At 41.5% G+C, this 25771-nt stretch overlaps 1 protein-coding gene across 6 annotated transcripts in view; it reads right to left on the bottom strand.

The window, feature by feature from the left end:
- The window catches only part of ebf3b (EBF transcription factor 3b), a 69200-nt gene extending 53331 nt beyond the window's left edge, over positions 1-15869 (bottom strand). For 5 of the 6 annotated variants that reach the window (XM_056394624.1, XM_056394622.1, XM_056394625.1 and 2 more), the window contains exons 1-6: positions 15137-15868; positions 14692-14848; positions 14326-14389; positions 13926-13981; positions 11915-11988; positions 9964-10032 (exon numbers count right to left, since the gene is read on the bottom strand). In XM_056394624.1, coding sequence (XP_056250599.1) covers positions 9964-10032; positions 11915-11988; positions 13926-13981; positions 14326-14389; positions 14692-14848; positions 15137-15267 — 551 coding nt within the window. In that variant the 5' untranslated portion in view covers positions 15268-15868. Of the gene's footprint in view, positions 1-9963; positions 10033-11914; positions 11989-13925; positions 13982-14325; positions 14390-14691; positions 14849-15136 lie in introns of all 6 variants that reach the window. The other variant, XM_056394620.1, reaches the window with a different exon arrangement.
- Between the last annotated feature and the right edge of the window lie 9902 nt (positions 15870-25771).

The raw sequence follows: 25771 nt of genomic DNA, 5'->3' as shown, positions 1-25771 counted from the left end.
GAAAGCCCTTATATCAATGTGGTGCTTTGACAATCATCTATCCACATGACCTGTGATTTCTCCGACAGGGTCTGCTTGACACTTACAACAGAGAGGTGACGGCGCGCAGGTTGTCCATCTCTCGCCTCGCCTGCCCTTATCTCCCCTCTTCTCCATCTCTCTCCTCACTCCTCCTTGTGTGCACAACTTAATAAGCAAGCAAGGGGTAGATTCCCATTATGGAAACCCTGGAAAATGGCCCGGACATTTTCCCCCATATCTGGGATCTCCATCTGGAGAAGGCACTCTCGCTCTCACTGCCCCCCTCGTCCAATCTCTGTGTGTGTTCTGGTGAGCCTATACTGCAGAGATGGCTTTCACTCTCCACTGGCTACAATGAGATTGGCCCACCAGGTTGACTCTATTCGAATCGACAACCCATTTCAATAACGTAACAAAACAGAACAGAGTGGTGATGTTGAATAAAACATTTTTGAGGAGTGCCCAGGGGGCAAAATGGGTGTCTTAAATTATCTAAATCTGGAAGACTTTGGAACACTTTAGCAGAAACATACATTTATCTAGACGTAACATAAAATAATCTGTCGCATAATGATTTAATAACAGCGTGCAATTTGGCTCCCCCTTAGTGTTGTCGCGAACTGCATGTCTGTGTCACTGCTCTAACATCAGTTATTCATAACTAGAGTATATGGTTAACAGACTAATAAAGATTACACTGAGGTCAGCAAGTCACTAATCCCCGGCGTTATTAGTAAAAACAAAGCCTACAGCTTTACGCCGTGCACCTCATCACATCTGGGTGCCTATGCACGTGCATAGGGTCCGAACATAATATGGTGTGACTTAAACCATACAATGAGAAGAGAAAATAAATATGCTAAGAGCAGCAGGGGTGGACCGGGCCAGGCCTCTGCGGACCTATGTCATCACTCCCTCTGGTCTCGGCGGTGCTCCCCACCCGAGCGAAAGGCTCAATGATTACGGAGGCTCAGCTTCCCTCTAAGAAAGCAAACCGGAGCTGCAGTCCAAACAAGGCCAAGCCAGCAGCGAGGGAGCACTGCTACACCAGGCAGCTCGGGTTTACCGTCGCCTCCGACCTGGCTGGCCCCCGGGCTTGCATTAGTCCCCCAGCCCAGCCTCTCTAGGACAAACAAACAACCACCACTTACACAGTCAGGGACGAGCAGCGAGGCAGGGAGAGCTGGTGCCACCAGCACTGTGTGGAGGGGAACCTGACCCAATTGGATTTGCTTTATCACCCCATATAATGACTCCCAGACTGGCCTGTTCCAGTGGTAGAAAATAAAAGATTACAAAAAAATCGGCCTGCCTGCCATTCTGAGTTTGGCCCAAAATGGGCAGCTCCCCCAAAACAGATGGGGAGGCATCTCAAAAATGTTCTCTGCCTCTGGGGACGTGTGGTTTTCCCCATCATTATATAACTGTAAACTCCTGGATGTCAGAGATTGGGGATAATAACTTTCAGATGTTGGCAGCCCGGGCCAGCGGTGGGACCTGCTGGATGGGAACGCTTACTTGGCAAAGGGGAGGAAGTCCGAGAGATTAAGACTAAGATGTGACAGGGAGAAAAGTGGATCTGGACAGGACCTGAATTGGTCACCTTATTGTGTTTCAGTGTGTTCAGGATTGTACCGAGCCCTAATAATGACCGTGTGGGAGGCAGAGGCCCGGCATGTGTGTGCGGGCGGGATGGAGAATGAGACACGAATTAATATCAAAACCACAGGAAATCATGTCATCGTGTTAACACGCTGAAATCAAGCTAAAGTGCTCGGGCTTGAACCACCACTTTTAGCATTCCATTTCAATTTTCAGATAGATTTGATATGACAGTTTTAGCACTCCCCATTGCAGTGCAGATGTGCCACTAATTCAGAAACAGACACACCTCCTTCAATAAATGAGTCCTTATAGAAGTGTCATCCCGTTAAACCATTTTTATTGGTTTGTCTCACATGGCGGGAGCGGATCATTGTTCACTGCAGACGAGACGTCGTTGCTGGTTGCCGGTGTGGTCAAGGTTTGGTCACTTAAAGTCATACACCTCTAATGAAATGAAGCATCTCCTCACATTTTTATATATTCCAGCTGGTCACTGCATGGTGAAAAAAAAGCACAATCCTGTTTTTCTTCTTTTTACATTTATTTTTTTTTCTTTTGCTTTAAAGTATCGATCGCAGTGCTGAACAAGCAGAGGAGTGTTTTTTATTGTAAATCAATACTGATCGATCGGCAGCCTGGGTGTTGAATATGGATCAATATCACACCAGGCTGTGGAGGAGATCTGATTTCAATTGGCAAAAGAAGCCCGCAGCAGGTTTCCATCAAGCGGTAATTCAAGACATGGGAACATAAGTCAGATGGATTGATATAGACTAGCCAGGACCTTTCTTGCCACTGAACCAGCACAAGGAAATTTCTGTCATATATCATTAACGCAGTTGGGGCAGGCAGTAAAAAAAAAGAGGGGGAGCAGAGTACCTTAGTGACCCTCAATGAAGAGCATTGGTCAAACATTGAATAAATACTCCATTATTAGCATGAATCTTATGTTTTTTTATACTGAAACTCCGGAATGAAAAAAAAGTCAAACCAACTCAACCACTAAAATAGACGCTGAGCCTCTACTCTCTGTGCACACATGCACCACAGCGTGGTCATGTTCTGTGGGACTTCTGGAACTGATTATGCGGAGGTCAGCTTGAGATTCATACTGTAAGCTGTTATTAATTTACTGAACAAATGTCCTGGAGAAAACTGGTGAATGGTGAAATATTTGTATTACACTTATCGTACAGTCGATCTTTATTAAACTTGCACATTTGTTTAATTCAAGCACCTCCGACAAAATTCATAATATAATTTAACGGCACACGTGTCGCCAAAGTGCATCCAGCATGTGTATATGTTAAAAAAGCAGGTCGCCTCGTTCATTCATCATTTGTTTGTGATTCCTGAACAGAGGGGCACTGTTCCAAATGACAGCATTGTAAAACAATAAAAACAGAGCTATAGTTAGAAATAACTTGTCACTTTTAATAAATGACACTGGTTCAGGGCTCTTTCTCTGGGGCTTCTCCTCCGATACATCCCAGGCACCCCTGGGGCCAACAGAGCAGCCAGCAGACCAGCTCGTTTCCCCGAGGTAACTGATGACCCTATCCCTGAATTCCCCCATCTTTGTCCTGTGACCTCACACCAGCGGGAGCAGGACCATGTCCGATGAAATCTTCAGACTGCTTCCCATCCTAATCTTGCCCGTGTCACACTACAAATTGCTACATTCAGAAAATGGAAATAGATTGAGGGTGGAGATGGAGGGAGGGACTGACAGAGGTAGGGAAAAAAGGGAAGGATAGGAAGGGGAGTGGAAGAGAGTGCATCGACAACCAGTCCCCTAAGAAAAATACTTGAGGAAAGAACGACTCGGGAGATCCCGACAAGGAATCACATCTCAGCGAACATATTGATCTGATTTACAAAACCTCCACTCTAATGCGAAACAAATGGCGTGGGCGTGAACTGGTACTTAACCATAAAACCCCAGCATTACTCCGTCTCCGATGAAATACCACATATATCCCTCACCAGGGCCTAATGTGCTGTTTTACGGCCAGATACGACTGAGGTTGACCCAACAGTTTGTTTGACAATTAGGGGAAACCTAATAAGGATTGAATGGGAGTGAGAACATGCCAAGAGAAAGAAAGGAGACCCTTTTTCAAAAGAAAAAATGGCTAAAAAAACATTGGCCTGAGTGACCTAAATGTGATTCACAGAATCGGGAGCTGTTTGACAAAGCTCTTGCGTCATTAATGCTTTAAGAAACCAAACAACATCTTCAAAACAGCCACGAAGTTTAATTATAAAGGAGAGCTGCTAAATATTTGAGAAAGAGTGGCATGTTTTATTTACTTCAGATTTAATTTCAATAATGTAAGATTTTCACCGTGGTGGCTTATTGCAGCAGAGTGTCAGGGAAAAGTGAACAAATCTTAATAGACGGTTTTTCTTTCCTAATATCAAAATAAATCACTTGCATTTCCCCACAGCTGCATTTCAGTTGCATTAATGCAGCGCTAAACCAAGTCAGTGAATGCAACTGAAGATAGTAAACTTTAACATATAAAAAGGTACACCAAAAAAAAAATCTTTGATAACCCTTTCTTATTTCTCTTCAGGATGTGTGTGTGTGTGTGTGTGTAACCGTGTGTGTGTGTGTGTGTGTGTGTGTAACCGTGTGTGTGTAACCGTGTGTGTATACAAGGTCCAGTGTTGCTCTTGGCCCAGCATTCATCCCATCACCCCAGCTCTGGCCTTGTTTCTGTCAGCAGTGAACCAGGGGAGTAAAAGAGTGGGGGGAGAGGGAGAGCGAGAGAAGGAGAGGAAGAGAAGGAAAGAGGGAAAGAGAAGGGGGTGGTGAAGGGGGGAGGGGTTGTCTCCATGGACAGATGGACTGCTCTTTCTCAACACATGTGGAACCATGTTTCGTCTTTCACTGCCGTCAAGCTGGAGCCGAATCCGTCGCTCTGTTGGCCCGCACCACTCTTTCGTACTGCACACCTCTCTCTTTAGCACAGCACACACACACACACACACATAAGTGCGGTAGCACACACATGCATGCGAGTGCATGCACGCACAGAGACACACGCGCGCGCGCGCACACACACACACACACACACACACACCACACAAACATCTCCGTCTTTCTCTGCACACATGTTAAAGTCATCACCCCTGCTCAGCGCTAGTAAAACACAACACCCCCGGCTTCTCTGCTGTTGTCAAGTCTTGCCATTAGCTGATGCCACTGGGGAATCCTACCCTAGTGAGGTGGGTCTCCCTCGGGAACGTCAGGCACCACGTTACGTTCAGCCGCCACTCATGTGAACCCAAACATGTGAGCATAATTTGGAAAATATCATTTATACTGTGCGTCTTTGTACGTGTCTTGACATTTACAAACTGCGATAAAACCGACATGAGGGAGGAGGGAATAGAAAACAGGGCGAGAATAATTTGAGGTAATGTTTTGCTTAGTGAACAGTATTACCCAATCCTGGATGTTGGAGCACTGGGAAGGAGGTTCTGGCTCTGAGGCTGCAGAGAGGGTCTGGGTTTCATTTTTCGGCAAGTGCAAGCCAAAGGAGAGCTGCCAAGTACAGCTTTCGCTCTCAACACTTCCTGCTCTTCCTACTCTGGCTCAGGAGGAGACAGGCTTCACTCAAACATCATGTCGACTTAGGCAGGGGTGGCCAGTTTATTCTCCCATTTCTCCATGGGCGTCAAAAACCCACATCTGTCACATGAATTACACCAAACGCAGCCATAAATAAAACACCACTGTGGATATGTTGTTAAGCCACAAATAAAAGGTGTGTGCACGCGTGTGTAAATGTAGACAAAAAGCATTTCCTATACAAGTTAACAGCTTTAAATGACTCACTGTAAAGTCTCGAGAAACACCGCAGCGCAGGTCCCAGAGCTCAGTGGCATAATGCAAAAAATCCAGAAGGAACACCTGCAGCAATCAACTCTCAATCACAACAACAGTGACCCCATCCACTGCATCATTTTCATTATGGATGGTGCGAACACAATGCTAGATTAACACTACCTACTGAGTGCCATCTTAATTGCCCCTCTGCAGATGCAGTGAAAACATGTCATTTAGGTACTTCATAAACAGACTTCTCTTTGCAGGTTTTCAAGACAGCCGCTCAGTGAAAACACACCCTCTTTTCCAATGCTGATGTGCAATTAAAATGGTTTTAGAAATCCTCTTTGACAGTCCAGGGCTTAGCCAAAAATGTAAATGACATTAAAGGAGACAATGAATTTAATTTTGTTTAATGTCCCCTTTCGCTGATTCTCATTTACATCACATTTCCACATAAAGGGCTGACCTTATAAATACTGGCATTTGTTCAGCTTTTGGAGGTAATCACGGTTTTGCAAAAACCAGATGGGAGCACACAAATTTTCCGATTTGTTTCTTAGAAGGCCGAGGGAACCACATGTGAGACGTTCTAAGACTGCAGCCCTTTGTTTCTGGTAAACAACTTGACAACAAGTCAAGTGCACTCTGGGAAATGACCTCGTAGGTGTTCCACAAATGAACGATAACGCAAAGTCATTTAGAAAATACAGGCTCACTAATGAGGGACATAACGGAAAGCTAAGCAAAATTTACATTAGGCCAAAATTTAATTGCATTAACACACGAACAGGTGCGGGGAGGCCTTTATAAATGAGCTAAATGAATAAAAGCCTCCCACAGCACAACCATGTGTGCTGACCAAAAAAAGAGACAAGGGGAAAAAAATAAGGGGAAATACAAGTCAATGTCATGAATTATTCAGTGGCTGGGCTGCACTCCAAAGGTCAGTGCTCTTTGACCTTTGCGACAGGAAGTAAAAGGGAGTGCCGTGGCCGCTGGAATAAATGGAGCTGACATGTTTAGCTCTGGTCCAGAATCTGTTTCTGAATGGCAGCGTAAATTGACACAGGATGTTAAACTGTATGAACATACATTAAATTCGAAATTCATATATGGGTAGAATACACACTGATAACGCACTCTCTCGCTCTCTGACTGTCTCAATTCGACTTGCATAAATTGCTCCAGCTTCTCAGAGTAAAACGTGACCTTTGAACCCCGGCACACAGAACGAGTCATTTTCTCTCCTCTTTCAACAACATGTGCTGTCTTATTACAAAATCCATGTGTGAGCCTGAACAATGTATCTAATCTTTCACACAAGAGAAGACAAAGTCAATATGCAAGAGAGTGAAGACAGATACCAGACCAGGGGAGTCATCGCAAATTGAGTTATGTTTGGCTATACACTACATGCACTGTAAATGGGAAAACCATCTAATCAGATATTGGTACCTCATCACTATAATTCTAAAGACTCAAATTACCGACTGAATAAACCTGCACCCCCACTTACTTTAAGGCACCATTAACTTATAAATGTGATATCTGTAGCACTGCTGGATTTATAAAGGGGAGAGATGATTACACCAAACTGCAAAGTGCTGTGGTCATAGCAACAGTGCTACAATTAATCATAAAATAAATTACTGCTTCTTTTATTTAATGTAAGCAGCAACCGAGTTTGACATTTTTAATCTGGTTAGATGTTGGAAGAAAGAAAAAAAAAAGGTATGCTCATACTATTGAAGACAATACATTTTTTTGTAAAGCATAATATACTGACTTTCCCCAAAAGATAATGAAATTTGAGTCACAACACATATAAACCCACCCAAATGCAACAAAAATAGGGCCTTTCTTCATCCAAAAATGAGTCTGAATAATGCAAGGGCATCAAATGTAAGTGCTGAAATATTTAAAGACCAAGCAGTGCTGAAACTTTGTGACAGCTGTTGGGCCTATATCTAACCAACTTTTTTTTTTTTCTATTTTTTTTTTTAAGAGAATCCTTCCTCTTCAAAAATCTGAGTGAAAATCTGTATCAAAACTCTGAGAGAAAATAGGGTAAACAGATGTCTGGCTTGACCGCAGGAAAATAGGACACATTTGGAATGATAAGTTTCCCAAACTCCGTTGGATATGCCAGATCCATGGGAACGCCAGTTAATGTCTTGCTAGATGCCAGCTAGCTGTGTGCGCTTTCCCCTCTTACCATCTGGGAAAATGTTACAGCGAATGAACGCCATCAATGATTCACTCCAAATCTGTTTCTTAAGGTTCGACCATGCTACTGTTTCTCTAGGAAATGTGGCTGTGCTAGCTGGTTTTCATACTGTAATTGTAGACAGATGAGACATGCCTGATTCAACAATCAAACCTCTCCTCTAGGTTTATGTCACTCAGCTATGTTCTACTCAATTGGAAATAATCAGTTTCTGCCAGCAGCGACCGCAGCACAGGTGCCTGTAATGATGTGCATGAGAAAATGACAGCTGTAACAGAAATGGCTGTAAAACATGGACGCTTTCACTAAAAGCTTACCCATATGCACAGCGGGAATAGTCAAGTAATTGCAGTAAATAATCTTACGTAGGGAAACCTACAGTGTGCTCTGGTCATGTCCGTAACTCACGCTAAACCCTGCAACCTCTCACAAGCACCCCTCTCTGCAAGCCTCCTGCAGTCACTGGGAACCTGTGTGGGTCTGTTAGGGTGAGCTGACGGGCTCATAGTTACGACATGGAGACAATGGGAGGGTCTAATGAGGAACATATGCTTTTGTGTTTCAACAGAGCCGCTCATTGTGCAAGGAAAGGGATACTCTACTCCTATTCAGACTCATCACAATGAAAATCCGAGCCCTCCCTGAGCCAGTTGAGCTTACAATATCCATCCGCTTCTTTTTTCCCTGTTCTTTTTTTTTCCCACCCCTCTTCTTGACTTTAATTCTCCATGCATTCATTTTGCTTATTGTACTTATGTTACATGTTTTGTCCTGCAGATTGAAGAACAATGGTGTGCGAAACTCTAAGCAGTAAAAGGCAGCAGAGCGACACAAAGCAAAACATGAAAGCAGCAGAAATTAGGCAAAGTAGACGTCTCAAGTTATATGTTAATGTTTGCACTATCATCCCTGCACCTGACTAATAAATTAAGAAATCCACTTGGTCCCAGATACAGCAAAAAAAAAAAAAACTCTGTCCTTACATTGTCCTAAACACGTCAGTACTTTTTCTTGGGCATGCACCGTGACTGTCAGACAGAATATAAACATTCAACCAGAGCAACAGAAAAGACAACATACAAGCAGCATGCGTGCATATGAGGACGTGTATGCGTGCGTGTGTGTGTGCGTGGGTGTCTGTCTGTCTGCGTGCTTGTGTCCTCCTCTGTGCGTGCATATCTGCATCTATCTGCGTGTGTGTCTGTGTGAGTTTGAGTTCAGACAGCAGTAGCTCTGGTAATCCATCCAGGCTCCCAGGGCAGCCAGCTCCTACTTCCTGATGCATGAGAAGCCGCTGGAGTGGAGTGGCAGCAACAACTGCTCAGCCCTATTTGATTACTAATAAGAGAGTTGTCCCCTCTGTCAGATACCAGGCATTCTCCACTAAGCAAACAGTGATTCCGGCTAGTCAAACATTAGCATTGCTGTCTCTCCCTACTACGTGGTGAGAGTTACATTGAGATCGACGCTCAAATGAAACCCCCTACCTCGCCCCTATATCCACCACACACACACACACACACACATACATACACGCACACTGTCTCTCACACACACACACACACACACACACACACACACACACACACACACACACACACACACACCTACCTAAACATATTCAAACTGACCAGGACATATAGTTTCACAGTGTAAGAAAAATGTCAATGCCTGAAAGAAGACCATTTATTCTCCCTCTTTAGAAAGTGATAAAGGGCAATATAAAATGCGGCAGATGTATCTTTCCTGAAGGTGCAGAACAAAACAGCAGACATAAAACGTTTATCCCTCCTAAAACGAAACTTTAATGGCATCTAGCTCACAGCTAACTTGAGAGAAGGAAACAGTCAATGAAAAACAACTATTGACAGTGTAAGCATCACTGTCGTAAACAAAGAAAGGAAGCCAGCCAAATAAATGCGAAGTTGCCTAAGCTAATTAGGTGTATTCCCAGCATGATCCTCTAGTGATTGAGCCACCTGTGATTGAACAAACCCTATCCAGGTGGTGACCGCCCCTCAGTGCACAGGTACCTGGGAAAGACGCCCCTCAGCCACTCACACAGAATCACCCACAGTTCCCACACTGTGGTGCTATAAGATGCAAGTCAGCCCAACTGGGCCGTCTGGCACACCGGGAGGGAACTCATTTGTTCACTAGCTGATCCATGTGCCTGCTCATCCATTTAGTCAGTCAGACACTCACTCATTCATTTACTCACTCGTTCCCTCCCGTTCACAAACACAGAAGGAGCTGCACACAAACCTACCTGTCAATGATCACAGGGTCTGATGGGGTCTCGTTCCTGTTTCCACAGCTTTTCTTGTCACAGCATCGGCTATAGGAACATAGACAGGGTGTGTGTCAGAACAAGCAATACTTTGCTAAATAAATAAAAATAAATAAATAATGCACACAAAAGCACATACATTTATGAAGTGCCTTGGAGTGGTTTTGATATCAGGGATAAAAATTGCCATGAGATTTCCTCCACCCAATCTATCCATTCCATTGATGCTGATGGCTGATAAAAATGGTGAAAACAACATGTTGTGTTGTTTGGCTTAGTGTTGGAGGGGAGGGGAGTGGGGATTGGGCCAGGAGGCAGGGGAGTCACTTTTCACAGCTTCAGCTTTTGTTTACCTCTAATTGCCAAGCTGCTATTTCTGAGGGAGATGCAAGGTGCCACCCTCAACCAATATTTCTGCGGGGCATTTATCAATTATGGCCTCAAAAGCACTAATCTATCTTCCACCACATGTTTCAGCCATCTCCTCCCTAAGCCTATAGCTCGCCGCCTTTCGCTTCTTTGATTAGAACTTGAATCAAAACTGCAAAAATAAACAAATACATCATCCCAGCTTCTATGTGAAATGAAAACATATAAACATATGTGAATAGGATTGATTTATGCCATATGGTGCAGACAGAATAACAAAGATTGTGTGCAAAGCTACTGTCAGTCAACCACACGCTATTTAAATATGTCTGATTTACATGACTTTCTAGCAGCAATAATAAAGATGTGTTTTATAGCTAAGGTGCTGCAAAGTATTAGAGCAAAAAATATCATTCAAAACTACTGTATTACAAGCATAAAAAATAAGCTGAGATTAAACGCTTATTCTTATTATAACTGCTCTTATTACATATACCTACTTATCTGATTATAGGCAGCAGTTAAAGCAGTTCTTCATTCAGCAGCAAAACGCACTTCCTCTTGACTAAAAAAAATATTACCTCTAGAGCACAAGCATATTCACCGTGTCACAAATAAGTGATGGATGCATGTATAAATTGAGCGTGAGTGATGAGTTTATGCATGGAAAAAGACAAATCATTCTCAGCTCTCATGCTGCACTTGCTCTCAACCAGTAACTTGAACAATGCACCGGTGCAACAAAAGAGAGGTTAACCGACAGTATCCGAATTCAATGTTCACAAAGCTCATGCTGAGCTCAACAATAACAACAAAAGGCGTTTTTCCTTTTAGTATCAATGACACCGCTGAATAGCAGCGCAATATGAGAGGTGGAGATTTATGTGGTTAAATGACGCTAAAAGGCTCGCTGATCATTGTTGACAGGTGGGATCAACCGAGAACTGACTCTGTGCTAAAAAGAAAAAAAAAAAAAAAAAAAAGACTGATACATAGCATGCAGCGTCTATGCATAACTAAACAGAGAACACATTGTCTCTGGCAGACGCAAATGATGACATACAATTCTTAAAATATAAAAATAAATAAACTAAAAATTAAAAACATAACTTATGTACTGTGTCACTGGCTGTTTATTACACATTGAGTTTCAATTCACTGCAAAAGACAGTCAGTGCGTTCTCACTGTCATATTCATATTCATATCAAAGTTGAATCACATCATATCAAAGTTAGAAATGACAGCAGCTCTCTCTCTCTCTCTGTGTGAGTGTGTGTGTGTGTGTGTGTGTGTGTGTGTATGTGTGTGTGTGTGTGTGTGTGAGTGTCTGTCTGTCTGTGTGTGTGTGAGTGTGTGTGTGTGTGTGTGTGTGTGTGCATGTGTAAGTGATTGCTGAAGGACCACAGGACAGTCTGGATTGCTGCATCACATCATGAGTGTCAAAAACTTATCGAAGGGGGGGGGGGGTGGGTGGGAGGGGGGGGGGTTAGATTGGATCTGCAAAAATGGACAGAGGAACAACAACAACAAAATAATAATAATAAATATAATAATGCTTACCTGCACATAATTTCATGAGTAAGAAGAACTCTGCACATTTCTGGATTCTTGTCTTGGCCCTCATAAACTATGGCCTTAGAAAGGAAATGAGATGGAAATAAAAGTGAAAACACAGTCATCTCTTAAACACATTAATTCACAACTAATTAGACCAACATAGCTGCTGTTCTTGAACTTTATGAAATAAATCAGGGCAGGAACACACATGATGTTAGGACAAAACAATATATTAGATGAGTGCAAAGGCTGAGTAAGACTTTGGTTAAGATAATCACACTGTGATAAATCATATGAATTTATCTAAATATCTATTACATTCACCCAAATAAACAATTACAAAAAAATATAACTGACAGAAACAACAATAATAAAAGTAGCAACAATATTTTTAGTGGCAGTAATAATAAAAGATATAATTATAAAATGAATGGTAACAATAATAGTAATGATAATAATAATAATAAATTGTGTTTTTTTTATTAATCTAGATAATATCCTGTGGCTCAGACAGACAGACAGAGAAAGAGAGACAGAGAGATTTTCATAAGGAGAGATCCAATAGAAGTGTCATCAATATGCTTATAATCTGGGGATATTTGGGGGAAAGTGTTAATGGGCAATCTGTTGTTTATTTTGAGCCGCTAACAATGATCTTTCTGTGGATAAAAAGCGGTGTCTGGCGGTACGGTTGAGTAATTTTTGAGCATTGGCTGAAACAGATGGCGTGGAGCTATCAGTTCTGCCGCTCTTCTCTTTCTCTCCCTCCCTCGATCCCTCCCTCCTTCTTCCATTTCTAAGGATAGACTCTTCACTCCCTCGTACTGAACCGGCACCAAGTGTAGACGCAGGCAAAGCATCACATTATTGACAAAATACTTACAAATATAACTATATCCTATATATGCATATATATATAAATATACAAAATAACAAAAATAAAAAAATACAATAAATAAGCAGCGTGATGTTTGTTTATGTTTTGCTGTCATGAATAAATTCTATGTGTTTTTTTTTTTTTTTTTGGCTCGCTTCAGGCGAATAAGAGAGAGTGACTTTGAAAAAGTGACATATCTGAACCAGGTCGCATCAGTCTTTTTTTTTTTTTCTTTTTTTTAAGCTGTCCTACTTGACCTGATGTGTGTGTGTTTTTTCTTTCTTTTTTTTTTTTTTGTTCTGGGAGCCGGGCGATTATCTATATTGGTTTGATTTATGTCGCTATTTGCAGCTGTAGAAACAGAAATCCATAAATTGCTTGTTCTGCGTCATTGACTCGGATCATTCGCACAGGAATGTTGTCTGTGACCAGTGGCCCAGGCTTCACGGCTCTATTCAGAAGACTCTACCTTAAACCCTCCGTTTCAACACAAAACATGGGCTGGAGAGCTGAAGTGAGGACGCCTGATTTTATTCCCCTAAATATAATTAAGTTTACAAACCTCTGCGTTGGCTTAAAACGTGCGTGCAGACATAGAATAATAACATTTGCTGCGCTGGGCTCTGGGTGAAAAGTCACTCAGCTGTTTGTGAGGATGATGAGTGAAATGCACCTCAGCAAAAATAGATTAATATTAATATTTATAAATATAATACGTTATGCAATTTTTTAAAATATCTTTAGAGCGTCACCTCTGGCTCTGTGCAGTAAAAGCCAGATAAGATCATATGGAGCAGACGTAGCGTTTAAATTTTAATGTTGGACAAACTGAGCCTACAAAGAAGCCTAACTCAAGCAGAGTAAAATCGACTTTGGAGTCTTGCAATATGATATGGCCAAACATAAACAGTCCAAATGGAGACTGTCTCTTCTTGTTACACCGGTAATTTGATTTTATTTTTCGCCTACCACTATATTTTGCAAGAATTTTTTTTTCTTTTTTTTTTTTTTGTGGTGCATGTTATCTCAGGGGGTGACAATTTGCATGGCGTGTTAAGGTTTTGCACAAGTGTAACCGTGGATGTGCAGCAAGAGTTGCACCGTGCGTGGACACACAAGTGTAACAGCAGCTCTTACCTGCTTCGTCATGGAATCGATTAACCGTATGTAAAGATCCTGTTCTGTTCTGACGCCTGCAGGGGAGAGAAAACACAAGAGCACTGGTTAATTTTGAGGAATTGTTGACAATAAATAAGAAAAAAAAAAAGAGAGAAGAAAGCCCTCGGAAAAAAAGTTTGGTAACATGTCATTAGAAAAAACAAAGAGTCCAGAATCTTACTGGATTAAAAAAAAATATCAGACTGCTTTTACTATTATAATTATAAATATTATCATTATCACTCTTATTGTTAACCCTATTATTATTACTGTTGTTATTATTAGAAGTATTATTATGAGTGGTTTTATGCAGGCAGACAAACTCATATTTGATATGTTTGCACGTGTTTGCAAAAATATGAATGGCATTTGAACTCACCATTGCTGTACAATAACTGTAGTTTGTAATGTATCCCATTGTTAGTTTTTTCACTGGTTGGTTCCTGCAGAAGAAACAGTTTGTGAAAATTAGCATCAACAAAACAACTGCCTGTCAATACACCACATGTCTGCGTGTTAAAATATATGTGTGTGTGTATATATATTTATAGTTTTTGTGCAAAAGAAGAGAAACAGCTTTAGTTGTTAAAACGACTCTCTGTCATCAAGGAATTGAGTTTTTAAAAAAATCAATATTACACGTGACTTCCCCTTAGTAACCCATTGCCATTTCAGAGAACATAATTTCGATACATGTGCTGATTATGTTCAGGGGGTGCATGTATTTCTAAAATACACCGCTTACTTTTTCTTTCTCCACAAAGTCCACAAAAGCTGTCCTTTCGATCTCCACGGGCTGACCCTGTCTGTCATACAGCGCCAGGACGAAATGGAAAAAATTGGATTTTCTGAGGTTGGAAGGGGGCTGCTTTTCATAATGTGCCCGTGCCAAGCCGACACCGCTGCGGGGAGAAAACAAGAGACCATCTCGGTTAAGCACCGGACACCGGGGATACTAGATGATGGAGAAGCTGATGGAAACATTGGAGATGCAGAAGCACGCTCGAGTACGGGGGAGATTTCTTGATTTGTCACAATAATGGGTAATCTCATGTAATGAAAGAAGGGAAAGCCGAAGGGGGGGCATTTATTGGGAGACCGTAATTGATACAGAGTATTCAGGGGATTGAGGGGTCGATATGATGAGGAGGGAATGCGTGAGAAAAATCAGATGCTTTTGGCATGCGTACCTTTGGGCGGCTGTGTTTGCATCCACCACCCCAGCTGTGTGCATCCAGGAGCGGACCGAGTTCAGTCCACCCAGCGGTTCCTCCTTCATCGTCGTCCCACCCCGCGGTATAGTTTCCTGAATCCCAAACATTTAGGACAATTTGCGTGAAAAAAGAGCCTCCTGCGAAATTAGGGAAATAAACGTCCAAGCGTGTTATCCTTCAGGGTTTTTTTTTTCACGGGATAAGTAGCGAGAGCCGATTCAGACTTGCGAGGGAAAACCCGGTCCACAGGTCTTGCCTCCCTCTTCAGTCCGTCCGATGTGAACAATTCTCAAAGTGCTGTACTTAGTTAGAGCGGTATCCACAGACTGGAAAAGTGAATTGTTCAATAGACAAGATTTTTTTGTGTTGCTATTGTTCCTCTTTGTTTTTTCTTTTTCTTTTTTCTCTCTCTTTTTTTTTGTGCTATTCACAGAAAAATCGATGGCAGTTGTTTGTGTTTGTGGGTGATGCTGCTCTCAAAGTGCCCACATCCCTGAAGCACCGCATCCAAAACCTTCAGGACTTCTTGTTGAATAAAAAACCCACTCCTGAAAAGGTGCTGCTGCTTCTCCACAAGACAAACACAGGCAAAGGCTGATCACCAGTGGAGGTGTTCCTAGTACACAGGAGAGGTGGATAAGGGGCCCTTTCGCGTCGTGCAGGATGGATGGGAACATGCAAAACTAAGCCCTCTTTCCCCGAGGACTGAAATCTTTCCCGGGAGCCAAAACTCTAAACCCACGGGAGAGGCGCTGTCAGAATATGACGCTGAAGGGGCGTGGTTTTGACCATATATGGTGCTCTGACGGTTCCTGTCAGGCAGTGGCGCTCCACTGTACGGGTACAGCCCTATAGTGCAGCAGCCTGAGAACACTCACTCGCTCCACTTTTCCTCTTGCTTAGGCCCTATATGTGGTGAGTTTGATTTTTTTAACGATATGGAAAATTCAACCGGGTGTAACCATCACACATAATGAGGAAAAAAAAATAATAATAAAAGAAAATAATACATAATAATAACTCGAAATTCAGGATTCATTGCTTATTGGTTTTAGCTGGCCTAATGATTGCAATTTCCGTGATTAGTTTTATTATAGCCTATTGGATTAAAATTAATAGTATTTGATATATTTATTCGATTAAATTTGTTATTATGATTACAAATTGGCTTGATGAGATTGTTTGTTCACTAATGTATCGAAAGCATCTCAATAGCTGTCTGAATGTACAGGCCATAAATCATATTTCAATAATGGCAGATCATGTTTCCTCATATTACTGATATATATATATTTTTATTGTGCACTTTTAACTCTTACGCTGCAGCTTATTTTATTGTAATTAAAATGTAATTAACATAAGGCTGATTTCTCAGAATCAGACATGGTTTATAAATCTATTAATTTATATCAACTTCTCATTGAGAATTTTAACAACAGATGATTGACTCTCACTTGTTTGGCTGTCAGTCGCGATGCAGCTCGTTTCTTTATTTATTGCGAGAAGCATGAAATATAAACAAGGCTTGAAAATCAGACATAGTGTCTTAGCATCCATATTATTAATGTCAAAACTAATCAGTCACGTCGCTGTGCCATTTGCAGGAGATAAAGTCAGACCTCCTGACTTTCTTTTTTTATGGGCTAAAAAAAAGCACAGCCACCGTGTCTCATGACATTAAACAAACTTCAGGAAAAGCCATGGTTCTGTGTCTTCTTTATTTCATGCACGTCCCGTAAAATCAGTAATAATCAGAAACATCTAAATCATTTTTAAAGAGCCAACTGCCTACATGTCCGACTCCGTCCGAGAGGAGCAAGCAAGCAATCCGGTTCATTAGTGGTGAAAAGGAGGAGAGGATGGAGGGAGAGAGGGGAGGGTGCGAGGAAGAGAGATGTGTGCTATATCCTGAGCAATCTATCTAGCTGGTGCTGAGGGTTAATAGCTGCTGCCAAAGATAAGTGAATTATAAGCTGTTGCTTTCACCTCTACACAATCTATTGCCAAATTGCCCAGTCACAAAATGAGGGTGTGGGTTTTTTTTTTTGTTTTTTTTTTAACTTTTTTATTATTTAAAAGAAATCCAAGTTTCAATTTGTGGAAAAAAATATCAGGAGAAACTCAAAGGGGGAGGGGGGGGGGCTCTTTGTTAATTTTTTTTTCTTAGATGAAACAAACCGACACGCATGTTGTAAATGTTTTTGTCTGTTCTACCGAGATTGCAAATATCTTTTTTGCACAGAACTCACTGAGCTTTTTTTGCACAGTTTCAAGTCGCTTATTAGAACTTAACCCCTGATTACACGCACCAAGGCGATTTAAATCTGATTATCAAATTAGGAGACTTTGAGACAAATCCTCTTAGATCTGATACTGTTGACTGGAGAGGGAAAATGGATCTCCACACCCGTCACGTAGGTAACGATGCTGTCCTGAAAGGGAGTTTTAAACCGTATTTGACAACAAATGCAGCTGCCCCGCTATTTCAGAAGATATTAGAGGAAAATGAATGCAAATCTGTGTGCAGGGGCCATCTGGACGTGGAGAGAGGGAGTCAGCTGCTCCACACACTGAGGCGCGGAGCCTGAATCCGTCTCAGCTCATTCTGTGGGATCATCTGCGTGGTGGGCTTACACCGTGGAAAATGCGCTCTCCATCATTAGGTGAAATGTTAGCATCAAAATAAAGGAAATGTTGATCCCCGTTGGTTTTAGTGGCTGCGTGCATGAAAACTTTGCACGGGCGTGGAATTAGAGGATCTTATAGTCACATTTTATCATTTCTCGAATTAAAAAAAAAAAAGCTGTTTCTCAACAGCACGCTGAAGGTAAGTGATGGGTGACAAGCAGGGAAACAAGTGCAAACTGTTTGCCTGCATGATCTCTGCATCTTTGGCCGCACTGAGCCAGGCTGACTGCTCGTTTAAATGACCGGTTGATGACACGGGGGGCTGTTATCTCATGCTTCTATTCACTGGCCACAATGAATGAACCCCCAAAGATTTGGGCCTGACCATTGATATAAAACCAAACTCCTCGGGACGCGTGGCTCCCAATAAAAATGTACACGGTGACTTCGAAGACCTCCCGTCTCGACGGAACGAGCCTCCTCCGTATTGAGGGTGACGTCTTCTTTTTTGTGTGAATTTACGGGGCGAGGCCCTCATGATCTCCTTAAATTTGCATGTAAATGGCGACATCAGCCTATACGCGTGCCAGGGGCCAGCGGGCCTCCCAGATGTCAAGGCAAAGTCAATCAGCCGGCCGCTGCCCAGCTGTCCATCGATGCACTTTATTGGGACAACACTTTCATTATGCTCACCTGCATTGTTTCCTAATGGATTGATTGGCAAACGGAGAAATAAAAAGAAGAAGAAGAAGAAATCTTATTAGCACCCACCAAGCAAGTCCGCTCACGGCTTTATCACAGAGGCTGTTTTAAAGTGATTTTTTTTTTTTTTTTAAATATCAATCAAACACGCCCTCAGTTATCATTTCAAATTCCATATCAGCCCACTCAGGCCTGCTGTTTACTGCAACATTGTTACTTCTATTGTTTATACTTTTAATATGTTGAGTATGTGGTAGAACTTAAATTGTATTTATTTGTTTGTTTATTTATTTCTTATTTATTTTGTTATTTATTTATCTATGCGGATGTGACATGTGCAAGATTCCGCGCAAACATTAAACAAACAAACAAACAGCAAACTAATTTGCAGTGAGATGCACAGCCATTTGTTTTCAATTTTCTGTCACTTGTGGCTGCATTTTAAAAGATCAGCTTCATTTTATTCTCATTCATTGAGACTTTTCTCACTTGTGGGGATACATTGGACAATATTTATAATTGTTTGATTTTCTTAAATTAAATTAGTGCTTCCACATTATAATAAATGTCTCCTTGCAAACTTTGTTTCCAGGAGCTATTAACGTTGTGCCATAATAAATGCACGTGCGGTATTCGATATGACATATTCAAATATCATATTAAAACACACTTTACGCGTTATTTTTAATTATAGGGGTAAAACACAAATGGCCAAGAGTGATGAGATCAATCATTCGAGGCTATTCGTGTCAAGCCCCAGTTACAGCGCTGATAGACGGACAGCGCCCCTCGTTGGTTACACTTGAGATCATTGTGTCGATATGAGGCAGCTGTGCTCCTCAGTGACAAGATAGCTAAATCTCAACATAGGTTTATCTAACACCCCCACCCCCCTCCACCACATCTCCAGCCCCCCCACCCGAGCGACCGAAAAATTGTTCTCATGTTGTTTGTGGGACAAATGATCTCAAATAATTATATATAATCATAATATTTTGCAGGAGCATTCTTAAAAGATTGTTGAGCAGCGTGCACACGAGAATAAAAAATTAAATTCGATTAAAAAAATACATATGGATAAAATACATATTTATAAGGAACAGAGTGTGTGTTTTCCAGGCGGCAAAATAACTTCAAATTAAACTGTCACTTTTATAATTATTATTTTTTATTATTATTATTATCATTATTATTATTATTTATTACAGTCCACTTGTGCATCTTTTTGATGCGTTTAATGTGGGCTTTGTCACAAATAAACACAATCACAGTATGTGGCACACAGCTGGTGTGACCTCACATTTCGTCACTAACTTCTGTCAGAGTGCTCATGTTAATTGTGTGCAGTGGTGAGTTCTGTCAAGGGCATTGCCCGTGCGCACAATTTGCATTTCCATTCTGCTGTGGAAATGATGAGAGAGTTTCTGCGCGGTTTAGAGCCTCGCGGCGCAGTCTGTGGGCGAATTACATTTAAAGAAGGCGAGAGAAATTAAATAAGAAACCGAGACCACTTCAGGGCTATTAACATCTAAAATATCCCCTGGAAATTTAGACCAAAATACACATGACCAAATACCCAGGATACCTTCGCTCTCATGCAGCCCCGTCTTGATTGTGTCCATCACTGTTTTGTAGGCCTATCTAAAATTCTTTATTTAAAAAAAAAAGTTATCTCACCGCCTCACATTTCTCAGTGGCGCTGATGGGAGTGGGGTAAATTTGATTATTCAGCCATAAATCGCAGCATATTAACTTATAGCCCTAATATATGCGCTCAAATGCCAAACGGACTGTGCCACTCAGAAAAAAAAAGAAAACGTGTGGAGAAAAAAAAATCTGACTTTAAAAGGTCGTTTAAACATCTCATCAGTAAGTATGATATGGGCACATGTTGCATCGGGCAACGTGGCCTCCAAAATGAGAGGCATCAGCTTTAACCTTGGTTCTTTCAGAGCGCATGTGCGTGTGCATGAGCAAACAGGCAGCAGCCTTTGCCTCAGCACTCCAGAGAACTTTAATTTGCCTGTTGACCCCTGTGATGGAGCTATTGGCAACCTATAGTCAGACCACCCCACTCACATTAAAATGTATATTTTCAACATGTTGCATCAGTGCCTCCAATTTACTTCCACATCATTAAGGAGATACAGATTCGATGGTGATTGGCAAGATGTCTCATATATGAGCAGCGCAGTGCAAACTACAGCAGAGTTTTGACTTTAGTCGGAGATCCTTATTAATATTGAACTGTGCTACTATTAACAGAAATGTTAATTATGATGTCAAGACAGAGAGAGAGTCAAGGTGAAAGCTGCACAGCAATAGCTAAAAATACTCCATGCCAGCTATAGAGTACAGTATGATCCTGCAGAGGAGTGTTACTGGCAAGGGACCTTTTTGCTGCAACAAAGAGGTGGAAAAGAGGAAGTAAATGAATTAGAGTACAAGCCAGATTTTGTCTTTGTTTCATCCACACTTGTCCTGTCCCTATTTTCCAACCTCTCCCTTTTCCTTGCTATTGGAAGTGCTGCAAATTGTATAATGCTGGTCTTTGTTCTACAGAGTCAAGCCACATGAATAGCCGTCCTGAGCACACACAAAAACACACTGACAAACTGATCATCTTAAAAAAGCAACGCCCTGGTGCTCACTTGGCCTACTTTCCACGGCAGCACTGGGACGTGGGAAGAGGAATAGAATTCAGGGGAGGATGTTCTTGCACTCTGGGAAACATTCAGTATAGCAAGTGTGATGCACATAAACATAGCCTTTGCATTGTCAACCTTAGACCGCATTTGCCCCAGATAACTAGTCCCCATGTGCTAGACTATTCTCTTTGACTTTGCAATTGAAATCCTGAGAAGATTATGCCAAAGCTAAAAGAGGCAAACTCCGGGGTGGGATTTCAATTGTCAATTCCTGTTGGATTTTATAGCATTATGACATATAGTACACCATCTGTTACGCTTCCTGTGACTAGGTCTACGTCTGCACAAGTGGAGCCTATTGATGTGAACATCATTACAACTAAGACCTTTGGTTTTGAATGGACAGCAATATATTCCTCTTCCACACTCTTTAATACAGATGTATGACTAAGCACAGGGGTCTCTATGTTACAAAACATGAGGGTAAATCAGGAAGGTGCAGGAAAGTAACCACTCCTAACTTTAGCTAAACAGACTTCCTGAAGCGCTAGATAATCTGGGGCTTCTATGTACACCGCCTAACCAAATGTCGACATCTGTGAGGGTGTGCATAAAGAAAAGCTCCTCAGAGAAACAGGGGATAATAATCTTAGTTCCCCTCACCTTCAGCTTGCCCATAGGGGTTTAAAAGGGAGATGAAGAAATCCTATGTAAACATGCCAAGTCAAATTTTCACTTGAAATGTGACGTGGAGGCAAAGGGCAACCTTGGTGCATCACTAATGTGGTTCCACACATGAGTTTTCAGTGCCCCTGGATGTAAACAATTGATGTATTCAGTCCATGGTTTGAGCACTGACTCACTATGCACACTTAGTATGTTTGAACATCTTTTTATCCATGACTGTGTGTTTAGTGCATAGGTGAAGAGCCCAGAGAAGTCAACACAAAGCTTGTACACAATCAGAATCTCTGTACTCAATAGCTTCCATGAAAGTGAGTTTTGCTCTCCTGAGAAACATACAAAGTTTGAGCATCTGTTCCATCATGTAGTCTTTGTTGAGAAATTAAATATTGAACTGATCTAGTGTACCATGAATGTTTCACTCACATAGTGATTAGACAGACTGGAGAGGCAAGACATCGCAGCACTTTACACTCTACTTTAATATAGTGTATTTGTTGTCCTTGCCTTTGAGTGTTTTATACACCAGATTACGTTGTTATTGTTGAAGATGGTTTTTAATGTTGCTTCAATTAGACTTGACATACATGTGTAACTCTAACACATACGAACACACAAACAAATTTATATGTAGATTAAGTATACATGTGCACACACACAATCATCCACTGTACACAGTGAGCATTATGAGTGTAGTCCACGCTGATAGTGCACATCAATATAATTGGAAAAAAAGTGAAATTAGAGATTTGGTTTTATGATTCAATTATAAACTTGGTGGCAGCACTTTTTCCACTTTTATGGTGTTACGCACCATATAGAAAAAAAAGTCCTGTTTTAAATTGGTTATGTTGTTTGCAGTTAAAATGCATCTCAGGATAAAGGATGTCTCCTCTCTTACTTCACTGTCCTTTGCGCCAAATCAACAACTGTCCCGAGGGAGAGCCCTTAATGACGTTCTTTGACATTAACATTTCAGATTAGATGAGCGGGCCGAGGTAACATGCGAGCAGGAGAAGGAAACGGTATCATCACAGAGATCATAAAATGGTGTCGTGAGTAGTCTTTTGTCCGGGACCATAGGAGAGTTCTGTTGCTAAAGGGAAGGACAAAAGCAGAAGGCGCCACGGGTATAAGGTTCCCCTGAGCAACAATGCTGAAAGTTTCAACTTGCAGCACATGGGTGTAACTTTAACTGGAATACTGTGGATCAAAGACTCACAAACAAAGTGGGTGGAAATGCTGGAGGAGTGTCTGTGCTCAAGTGAAGGACAGGTTCACTAGAGAGAAAGCAGGAGAGACCATTTATGAAACACAGACTAGGCAATCAAGGCTAATTACTGAGACTGTGTTTTGTGAACTCAAAGGGCAGTGTGATTCAATTAACAAAATTGATGTGTATTATGATTTTTCGCTCACTTTGAAAAATAAAATTACCTTCACAAAAAGTGTGGCAAAGCAAGCTTATCAGATATAAAACAAAATCGGAATTTAATTAGATTTAAAAAAAAAAAAAAAAGAGCGAGAGATTTCTGATTTGTCAATGCTTCACGCACACAGAGGATACACAGTAGATTTTGTAAGGCATCTCAAACATTCATTCCATACCCCTGTCATCTTTTTGAGAGTGGGAGAATTATTCAGTTCTGATTCTTTAAATAAGAAACACAGCCTTGAAATTTGTGAGGCTTAAGGCAACTCATCAGGTTAGATCAGTACAATGTGGATGTGTAACCTTTACACTGCAGTTGAACCTGCACATACAAGTGTTATGAAAGGTCCCTGTGGCACTCTGCTCTTCTGACATGGATTTGAAGACTTGCCACTTTATTAGCTGCTAAGCCCCCAATACTTGTTCTATATAGTGGAGGCCTATGTTATGAGCTGGGATCTCATTGTCTAGCGTTATTAGAGGAAGAGTCTGCAGCACTCTCTTGTCCCCCCGAGAGAATAGCCCCGAATGTTTGAAGGGAAGCTACAAGTGCAATTTAACCCATCTTATTTACAATATGATCTGTTACAAGGACATCATCGCTGCAAGGATTCACATCTAATATATCCCCTCAATGTGGTTCTTTTCAGTTTTCATTGATTCGTGAGGGTATATCTTTTCTGATGTTGGCTTGAGCTTTTAACAAAATTTCTCAGAATCTGTCAAGTTGGAGTGTTCACGGAGATAAGCCGAAAACTTTGGCGAGCCATGCGGCTAAAAATTCTGGATTTTCTTTTATGTATATTTCACGTGGAACTTTGACAGTCAGAACAATTGCTTTGTGCTTAAAGGTCAAAACAGTTAATTAATAAATGTAAGTGCATATGGAGTTCTTCATGATACCATCAACATCAGCTCGGGGAAAACAAGCCGTCTGTGATCATCCCTTGTGTCAGCAGCACACACTTATCCTCCAAAATGGAAATTATCTGTTGGCATTGAATAATAAGTGCCATAGTGCCATCTAGTGCACAAATTTGCACACTGAAGAATGACAGTCCCTGTATGTAAAATATACACTATACACTGCATCTCACATATGAAGGCATAGAGCCTTAGCAAAGAGGTAGAACTGAAAAAATAATAATAAAAAAAGTAAAGGATAGAGTACTATTTGCACTCATCTCTTGTGTGCTTCAGTGTGAGGTTTAACTACACTGAATGACCACACCGAAAATTTCCACTCATGGGGGAAATAAACAAGGAGGCAAAGGTTTGTCTTCCAAGCCAGGTCTCTGACAACCCTCAGTTGTGGAGAGCCGCGAGGATAATCTCCTTCAGACAATGAGACAATGTTGAAGGCTGTGCATGCAAATTATACTCTGCCATCTAAATTACAAAGGCATACACAGACCTCAAGTCATCAGGCCTCATATCTCACTCATCGGGCCTCCTGGCTGTTAATTTGCCAGAGGATGCTATAGAAACAACAGAACAGAAATAAAAAGAAGAAAAAAAAAAAAACACATGCGCCAAAACAAGAGTCTTGAATAATTGATTGTGTTTGTCTTTGCTGTTTGTGTGTGTGTGTGTGTTAAGACTGAGGGTCTGGACAGAGCTTATGCCCCTGAGCAGAGCAGACACATCCACTGCCCAATGGTTTGTGTTAAAAACTGTCTGATGGACCAAATGTGGGGGAAGGGTATGTTTGTGTGTCTGGGGGGGGGGGCATGCATGTGTATGGGTATTTATGTGGATTCCTCGGTGTGTAAATTCATACTGAAATAGATGGAATCAGTACTTAGCTGTGTCTGAGTTTGTCAAAAGAAACTTGAACATGATGAGCTGATGTTAAAAAATCAGACCCGTCTTTGTATTCAGTTACATGAGAATAACATAAAGTAAAGATTTCCAGGATAACAAACGCTTGTTGTTAAACGGCTCAGGAATAGGTGTGTTGTAAGATGTTAAAAAGTCAATATACCTTCATTTTGTCTGTGCTGGTAATGAGCCATATTTTCTGGGGGAAATGGCTGCTTCTCCGGAGGCACCATGTCTACTGAATGTGGCCCTGATCCTGGATAAAACAGAAGGCTCACCAATCAATCTCTCCAGGTTGCCCACAGCCAGAGAAAGCAGCTGCACCACATGTTTGCCTTGCGCGATAGCGACAAGTTAACATACGGGCAGCACAGTAACCATCCACAAGCAGCCTCTAGCTGTCTTATAATGAATTCCCACAGGGATGGGGAACTATCAGAGTCAGTGGTGTTACTGGAGGCTCGGAATAAAGTCAACACCTCTCCTTATACCTGATGAAGCTACGGCACGGCAGCACACACACTCTTTTTCACACACGCACAGTCACAGCCACAACACTGAACTTGTAAAAATGTGAAAAATCTAATGTATACAACAATTAGGCTGTGCAGTTTATTAAATCACAAATTAGGCTTTAGTCAAATGTTTCTCCTTCACACTGTGACAATGAACACAAACAGTTCCTTTTGTTTTTTA

This window comes from Seriola aureovittata, chromosome 14 (genome assembly GCF_021018895.1).
Source record: "Seriola aureovittata isolate HTS-2021-v1 ecotype China chromosome 14, ASM2101889v1, whole genome shotgun sequence".
Taxonomy (NCBI): domain Eukaryota; kingdom Metazoa; phylum Chordata; class Actinopteri; order Carangiformes; family Carangidae; genus Seriola; species Seriola aureovittata.
The sequence above is the reverse complement of the archived record's forward strand: the minus strand, read 5'-3'. Positions and strand labels throughout refer to the sequence as shown.